Genomic DNA, 8,594 nt, shown 5'->3' on the forward strand with positions numbered 1-8,594 from the left:
ACTAAAACTATCTGAACCCCACCCCTGAGGCCCAGGCCCATCCCCCCAGAGCCCCCCAAGGACGCAGACAGCCTTCTGTCCTTCCAACCCCCTCCTGGGCACACCAGACCTATCTATCCCTCGGGAGGGACCCAGGCCCAGGGTCTGGGGGACTGATGCCTCAAGGCCTGGGGGGTGGGCGGGAGGGAAGGAAACCTTACTCATCCTCTCCTGCCCCTCTTCACACTGTGCTGGAGTGCCAAAAGAATGTCACGGCTGGAAGACCACTCTCTAAGGCCTAGGGCCTCGATTTACTTTGGAGGAAACTGAGGCCAGGAGAGGTGAGAGGGTGACATTCAAAGAAAGTTATTAAACAGGCATTTATTAAGCACTCACTGTATCCACAGTACTAATAAGACTTCACTAGGGTCCTACAGCTAATCAGTGTCAAAGCAGGTCCTGGACCCTGGATCTCATCTCTAGGTCAGACTCTTTCCATTACAAAGGCCAGGAGCTTCCTGGGGATCCATAATCCTAACTCCCGTTTATACAGCGCTTTAAGGTTTATGAAGGAAGTTGTAAGTATCTGCACCCCCATTTTACAGATGAAAAGTCGAGCTCTCAGAGAGGGTAAATAACCCAGGGCCACACAGCTAATAATCATAACTCAAGTTTTATTTTCTCCATTTTGCAGGTGAGGAAAGTGAGTGATTTGCCCATGGTCGTGGTCACCCCAAAGGCTGAACAAGGGAACCCCAAGGGTGGAAGCTGGAACAGATACAGGGAGAATTCCCTCACTAGCCAAAGGCTGTTGTTTATAAGAACTCAAGACTCTTACATCCAAGACTGTATAGCCACTTTGGGCATCACTCTGCTGTAGAAGTCCTGGGGAATCTTCGGACGTGCCCCCCAACTAATCATCCTTTCCTATCTCCTCTGAGCCTGATGCTATGTGGCGGGGGGGGGGGGGGGGGGGGGGGGGAGGCACCTTGGCTCAGCTTGGTATTTCTAATAACCGCCTGTTAGAAGTGAGGGAATAAGGGAGGTTCCCCTTGGAGCAGTCAAAATAGAGACTGGAATGATGTCTTAAGTGAAGGGGAAAGCAATAGGAGCTGGAGGGGTAGGGGGAGATTTGCTCACTGCTGACTTCCTAGTGAGGGGAGGGGAGCACTGGGGGAAGCAGAGAAGCCCCACCCCCTGACCTTTCTAGCTTGGGGATGATGACTTCCAGAAGTACCACCTCACCTAGGTACATCACTCTCTTTCCTTTCTATCCCAAGGGGACATTGATTTTTGGTTTCTGGGGTTTGTGGCTGGCTTCCTCTGACCTCCTAGCTGTGGTGACAGCTCCATACCCAGGGATGGTTGGTTAGGATGTACCCACCCCCTACCAGCCAAGAGTCTCCTGGGCATGTGGGAGGGGGATGTGTTTGTGCTTCCTCCTCCCCCACTCTCAGATAGCTGGAGGTCCCCAGGTCAAATTTCCTCAACCTACTAAGCCAGAAGTGTTAACATCCTCTAAGGTGGGCTAGCATTTACACAGTGCTTAAAGATACAAAGTGCTTTACACATGTTATGTCAACAACCCTGGGAGGTAAGTGCTATTATTTCCATTTTACAGATGAGGAAACTGAGTCAAAAAGAAGTCAAATGACTTGTCCGGTGTCACACTGCTGGGCAGGATTTGGATTTTTGAACTCAGGTCTTCCTAACTCCAAGGCCAGCACTCTATCAAATATAGGTGAGAGTTGGGGTGGGGGAAATCTGAGACTGAGTATAGGGCACCTCTCTCCCTAACAACCCCATTTCTGAAGCTCCTGCTGTGTATGTACAAGGCAGGATGCTCGCCACTGGGGATGCAAAGACAGGAATGAAATATTCTCTGTCCTTAAGGAGCTTCCATTCTACTGGGGCGGGAGGGAGGGAGGAACTGGGGAGTAACCTGTAAAGGGAGAATAAGAAAACATAAGATAATTTGGGAAAGAAGAAAGAACAGCTAGAGAGATCGGGAAAGGCTTTGAGTGGGAGGTGCCACCTCCTACTCAGAATTCCGAGGAAGCAAGGGCAGGGGTGGAGAGGGGGAGAGGGGAGAGCATTCTAGGCATGAGGATTGTCTATGTAAAGGCAGAGGGGACCTAGGCTAGTTCCCTTCAGCCCAGCTTCCATCCCAGAAAGGAAGGCAGAGAGGAAGGGAAATCAAAGGAAAAAGAGAGGGAGAGAGAAAGAGACTGAGGGGGAAGGGACAGAGAGAAGAAGAAGAAGAGGAGGAGGAAGAACAAGGAAAAGGAGAAAGAGAAACAGATGGAAAGAAGGGAGAGAGAAAAGAAATAGGAGAAAGAAGAGAGAGAAAGAGCTAGGAAGAAGGAAGAGAGACAGAGAGAGAGAGAATGAAGAGAAAGGGAAAAGGAATAAAGAGAGAGTGGGGAGGGAGTGGAGAAGAATGGGGAGAGGGAGGGAGGGAGAGAGACAGACACAGAGACAGAGAGAGACAGAGAAAGAGACACAGAGAAACAGAGACAGAGAGAGACAAAGACAGAGAGAGAGCACATCCAAGGTAGGCCTTCTGGACCTTACTGAATCCTAGGAGAACTGGGCCCCCTCCACCTTCCCGGTCTGTACCCACTGGAGCTGTCCAGCGCTCCTTTTTCCAAAGCAGCGCCAGGGACTCAGGATTTCAAGAACCAGGACGATACCCTATGGGTTGATGGGAATTTCAGGACTTTGCCAGTCCTAGAGAAGCTGGCACCATCAGTGCCCTTCAGTCCTGGGATGGACAGCTTAGCAGGAGTCAGGTAAAGTCCTTGCTGTGGCTCCACTCACCCCCCAACATCCATCCTGATGTAGGTACCAGCCAGGATGAAATGGCCAAGTCATCCAGTTGGTCAACAAACATTTATGGAGGGTTTCCTGTGAGTACTTCACCCCTGGACCCCCATTCATACCTGGAGTCCACTAACTTAGAAGACAGCATGGTAGAGAGGGAACAGGGCTGGATTTGGAGTTAGAGGATGTGTATTTGAATCCTGGCTCCAACACTTAGTAGCTGTGGGACTTTGGGCTAGTCACACGACCTGCCTGAGTCTCAGTTTCCCCCTCTATAAAATAAGAGGGCTACACTAGATGGCTCTGAAATCTCTTTCAGCTCTTGAGCTAGGATCGTGTGAGCTACATCTCAGAACCCAGGGAACATTTTTCTCTGCTCCAAAGCCCATCAAATCCTGCCTTCCCTTTCCCTAGGGAGCTGCCAGGTCTGGCCACAGGCTGTCCCTCTCCACTGGGATTTTCTTGGAGCCAGGAGGTGTCTGTTATGCCAAATTGGGATGGGAAATCCCTGTAGCTCTGTGCCCAGAGTGGCAAGGGCAGGTGCCTGGCTCTGCCCCTTGATGGGCAAGGTCAGAGTTAAAGCTGGAATCAAGAGACAAAAGGCTCTGAACCTAGGATGGAGAAGTCACCAACTCATAATGGGACTCTAAGAACCATCAGGAAATCCCCACTCCCAAAGCCATCCTGGGCAAGAAAGTGATACTGGAGGAAGCTATATCCTCTCTAGTTATCTCTCCACTCTGGAGACACCCTTGGAATGGTAGGTGAGAGGGAAAAAACTCTCTTTGACATTAGAACAACTGAGTTTCAATCCTGCCCCTATCTCTTACTACCTGTGTGACTTCAGGTAAGTAACTTAACTGTTCTGGGCCTCAGTTTCCTTTCCTGTAACATAAGTAGCCTGGATCAGATGACCTCTAAGGTCCTTTCCAGTTCTGTATCTATGACCCTTCAGATCCCTTAGACATTGCTAATTTCCTGGCTTCCTAGGGATGGACCCAACTTGCTTGCTTAGGGGCAGGGGTCCCACTGTGACTGTGCAGCAACATAACCCCCTGGTCCTGAAGGAGGCTGTGTGTCCTGCCATGTCCACTGTTCCTCTGAAGCCCGGTGAGGGTTAACCTCCTGCCCAGAGTAACCTCTGTCACTGCCCTATATTTCTCTGGCCTCGGAAATCGGCTCATCAGCTGGTGTCCATTTCAAGAAAACACCAGCCCAGCATGCAAAAGGGAGGTCTTGACTGTTTCTGAGTGCAGTCCTGAAAGAAGGGAAGAGGGTTAGGGATAAGGGCCCTTTGCAGTCTGTTCCCTCTAAATTAGTTCTTACCTGCTCCCTGCTGGCACCCCCACACAACCTCAGGCAAGGTGGCTGACTGTCAGCTACAGTTTATGTGGGCAGAAGAGATGAGAGAGGAGTTTGGGTAGAAAGGCATCTCTAGAACTGGTCTCAGACAATCCCACCTTAGATCTCCATCAGGGGCAGGACCATGCTCAATACAGATGCAAGAGATTGTGGAATGGTGCATCTTGAGATTTTAGAAAGATACATTCAAATCCTACCTCAGACACTGACTGCTTGTCTGATCCCAGACAAGTCACTTAATCTGGGTGACTTCCAGTTTCCTCATCTGTAAAATGGGGATACTAATAGCACCTACCTCCCAGGGTTGCTGCAAGAACCAAAAATATACGAAGTGCTTTGCAGATCTTAAAGTGGTACAAAAATGCTATTATTCCACAACTAGCCTTTGTCCAGTTCTTCCCTAAGTCTGACTTACATCCCTCTTACTGCAGCTCCTACTCTTGGGGTAGAACCTCTTGTCTTGCCATTGGGGGTAGTCAGGGCACTAAGCAGTCTGAAGCCCCCTGAGACCCATCCTCCCAGCCTGCTGCCCTCCAAGGTAAGCAGGTCTCTGCTTCTGCTTGTCTGATTTCCAGGCCTTTCACCAGGATAGAATCTACATTTTCCAGCTTGTCTTCTCTAAGGAGATGGGTCTGGTATAAAGCCAGGCCCTGGCTGGGGCCTGCCCTCAAAACCCACCCTTGGCTTTGAGGTGCAGCAAAGATCACTTTCCCCTTTCTCCCTTCAGCAGGATACTATTAGGTAACACCCCAATTCTGGAATTGTTGTTGCCCAGACAACCAATCTCTGAACCCCCCCAGCTATAGGATTAAAGAAACCTCCCTACCCATGGCCCTTAGGGTCCTGCTGTTCATAAACTAGAGTCTCCCTGGGGAAGGCTTTGTTTTTCCTACCAGAGGAGACAAGGAGGGAGGGCAGGCCTCACTGCTTCTCCTCTCAACCTGGATCCCAAATGGAGCCGAAGCTCAGGGACCTCACTCTTGACTCCACCTCATCCCCCAAACTGACCCAGGAAGGGCATGGTCTGACACCTGCTTCTAGAAGCCCCTTGGTGAATTATGCCATAGGGTGACTAGGCTATCCAACTTTGGAGCAGCCAAGTCAAGTCCACCCATCTCCCATTCAGAGGCCTACACAGGAGCTGCACTGACAAGCAGCTAAGGTAGGGGTGGTTGCAACAACCACTCCCCCACAGCTCCCTACTGGGAGCCACAGATCAAAAGTGTGTCCAAGCCCAGAACCCTGGGAGGGGAGACGCCCACCTGCAAAAAGGAGCATTGAATGAGGTAGCCGCAGATGAGAAGGGTCCCTAATATACCCAGCCGGGGAATGGCTACAGCTGACCCTCCCCCCAGCCCTGTGGCCAATGAGGTAGGGAGTTCTCCCTCTCTGATATTATGGTGCCCCCCCTTTTTTTTTTAAAGCTAGGGAGAAGTGTAGAGAGACTCTGAAAGCTCATGGGGTTACCTCTAGGGCTGGAAGGGGTCTCAGAGGCATCTAGTCCTATACCTACCCCTAAAACCACATCCACTCACCCTGCTGGCCCAGCTGTCAGCCTCTTTAGGAACGTGGGAGCTCAGACAGACCTGTACTTTCCCTTCAGCACTAGAATGAAGCCAGGTCCTAAAGAAGATCTTTAGGAGAGGAAAGAAATAGGAGTGGGGAGGACTCCGTACACCTATACCCCACCCCCATGGGAAACCCCTCAGATTAATCTGAAGGTAGAAGGATCTCGGGTCTAAGGAGACCCTCGGTGTTCCTCTCCCACCAAAACTCAAGAAGCAAGGAACACAATAGAGGGAGGTCTCTAGAGGGACCTTTAAGGAGCCCCGCCCAGTCTCTCTCCCTTGACCTCTGATCCTGTCCACACCCAGAGCATCTCTCCAACCCCCAGTGTGTCTTGGTGAGGAGGCTGAGCTGCAGCTGTTCCAGCTTTCTCCCATATTTCTCTGGGATCTCAATAAACAAACCCCGGGGAGGTCCCTTCTGCATGAACCCCACCACTCCACGCCCCAATGGGAGAGACCAGGAGGGAAGAGGTTAGCTGATCGAAAGGAAGGGACAAAGACCGGAGGAGAGCCAGACGGCTGGGAAGGAAAAGGGATGGCAGGCCGCCGCCGCTGCCGCCGCCTCTGTCCCCCCCCCCACCTTTGTTAAGTTGCAGCTTAGGTTGTGGGGGTTTCTTCCACTCTAGCTTCGTTCTGACTGAACTCAGGCTTCAAGAGGGGGAAGAGGTGAATGTAAACCTCGTCCTGCCTTCTTCCGTGTTACCCACCTAGTCTTCTAGTGGGAGGTGATGGGAAAGGGGTATCATGTGCCTATCACCCCAGCTTCTGATGACTTGAGGTTCAGAGCCCAAACACCTGCAAATAATCGGGGCGGGGGCCTGGGTGAAAATCCGGGCAAGGACCAGGGGTCCTAGTAAAAGGGACGAGAAGGTACCTGGAGCGCAAGGACCTTTGGGCAGCTCCCACGGGCCACGTGGGGGCCAAGGCCGTATTTTCCGGTGTAAATACGCCGGCTTCACCGGCTGCCTCTCCAGCCGCAGCAGCATGGCCAGGGCCGCTCCCTAGACAGCCCCTTCCCCCTAATAAGCACACACAAAAGCCCCCAGCCACGCACAAAGACAAGTCGCCGGGGTGTGTGTGTTGCCCTTCCTCTCCCACGCAGGGGGACCTCCCCGGGGGCGAAGTGTCGGGACTGAGAGACCTACACCAGAGCTCCCCCGGCTCTGCTGCCGCTGCGCCGCACCGCGCCCCATGTGCGTGGCTGCCCGGGACGTGAGGGGGAGCAGCCACGACGCCCCCGACGGCAGCGCCCTCCTAGTCAGCCGCCCGGCCCGAGCCCCCGGGCTCCCCAGAGCCTCCAGCCCTGCTCGTCGCCTCCACCTGCTGGGCGCCCCCCCGCCCGTTCTGTGTCCCCCGCCCTGCCTGGAGCCGCAAGCCCGGCACGAGCCCCCGGCCCTGCTCGTCGCCTGCACCTGCTGTGTGCCCCTCGCCCTGCCCGGAACCGTCTGCCTGGCCGGAGCCCCCAGGCCCTCCCGGAGCCCCCGCCCCGCCAGGGCCCCCACCCACCTGGCCGCCGCGGACCTCTCTCTCTAGCTCTCGGTAACGGTTGTGCCACACCAGGTAGTGCAGCGGATATCTGCCCTCCGGCCCCTTCCTGGCGGCGGAGGCGATCATCCTGTCCTCCGCATGCCGGGGCCGCCTCTCCCGGCCCGGAATGGGGGGACGGGGACAGCAACTGGGAGCTGGGGGCGCGAGGCCGGCTGCAGAGCCTGCTCTGGAAGCCCGGCGACGGGCGGCTGCACGGGCATGTGCCTGGGGAGGCAAGCGGGCGGGCGAGCGAGCGCCGGCGGAGGCGGGCGGAGGGGGGCACGGCGGTGGCGATGCGGGGGGCGGGGGAGCGGGTTCCCAGCGTCCCCAGGAGGAGAGGAGGAGGAGGAGGAGAGGAGTGGGAGGAGGAGAGGAGGAGGAGGAGGAGGAAAGGAGGAGGAGAGGAGAAGGAGGAGGAGGAAAGGAGGAGGAGAGGAGGAGGAGAAGGAGGAGGAAAAGATGAGGAGGAGGAGTGGAAGAGGAGGAGGAGAAGGGGAGGGGGAGGAGGAGGAGGAGAAGCACCAGCCCTGGGTTACCAGCACTAGGCAGCGCTGTTCGAGTTCTTTGCCTCTCCTCCCACACCCCTGCACACAAAGGCAGCGCTACAAGGAGGGAGGAGGGGGGAGAAGGATCAGGCACCCTGTGGAGGAGGAGAAGAAAGGAGGAGGCAAGCCGGGGCCCCGGCCCTGGTGGGCAGTGGAGGCATCCCAGCGGGCAAAGGAAAGAGCAGCTCCTCGCTTTTCCCAGGAGCACACCTCCTCTTGGCATGGCCAGCGCAAATGCCAGCCCCTTCCTCACCCCCTCTCCCCAAAGCAGTTGGGGGCCCGGGAGCCCCCGTGTGTGGTAGTGATGGGGGGGGGGATCCTGGTGCTGGAGGCATAGCCAGTCAGAACCAAGAGTCTGAGGTCTCGCTGCATCATGGGAGTTGTAGTCCGCAACCCCCCCAGCTCATCTCAAAGGCTGGCAGGTGAAGGGGGTGCGGGGGTGGGCAGGGGAAATCCCTACCATGCCAACCTCTCCTCCCCTCAGGAGGAAAGGCCCTCCTGAAGCCTTGCCCACAGAAGTGGGGATGGAGCTTTCAGGCAGACTACCCAGGATGGATAAACTAAGTGAGGCCCCAGTATCGGAGTAATATTCCAGGACCTCTTGGTATGAGATGGCATGCTCCATGCCTTTGAGGGCAAACAACACATTCCTCCTTAGTGGAAGTGGAAGGCACGTGAATCTTTGTCAATTAGTTTTGAGCCTACTGGGAGAGTCATTGAGTCAGTCAGCCCTGCGTTCAAATGTTTGACGTGTGCTTTCTGTGTGACCCAGGGCAAATCACTTCACCTA

General features: G+C 54.7%; 1 protein-coding gene across 2 annotated transcripts in view; it reads right to left on the reverse strand.

Annotated features, from left to right (window-relative positions):
* Window positions 1–8,100, reverse strand: part of ANKRD13B (ankyrin repeat domain 13B) — a 29,537-nt gene extending 21,437 nt beyond the window's left edge. The window contains exon 1 of one of the 2 annotated variants that reach the window (XM_020963285.2): window positions 7,239–8,098. In XM_020963285.2, the coding sequence (XP_020818944.2) occupies window positions 7,239–8,027 (789 nt within the window). In that variant the 5' untranslated portion in view covers window positions 8,028–8,098. Of the gene's footprint in view, window positions 1–7,238 lie in introns of both variants that reach the window. The other variant, XM_078154777.1, reaches the window with a different exon arrangement.
* Between the last annotated feature and the right edge of the window lie 494 nt (window positions 8,101–8,594).

The sequence above is a fragment of the Phascolarctos cinereus genome, unplaced genomic scaffold (genome assembly GCF_003287225.1).
Source record: "Phascolarctos cinereus isolate Bilbo 61053 unplaced genomic scaffold, phaCin_HiC Scaffold_5;HRSCAF=322, whole genome shotgun sequence".
Classification (NCBI taxonomy): domain Eukaryota; kingdom Metazoa; phylum Chordata; class Mammalia; order Diprotodontia; family Phascolarctidae; genus Phascolarctos; species Phascolarctos cinereus.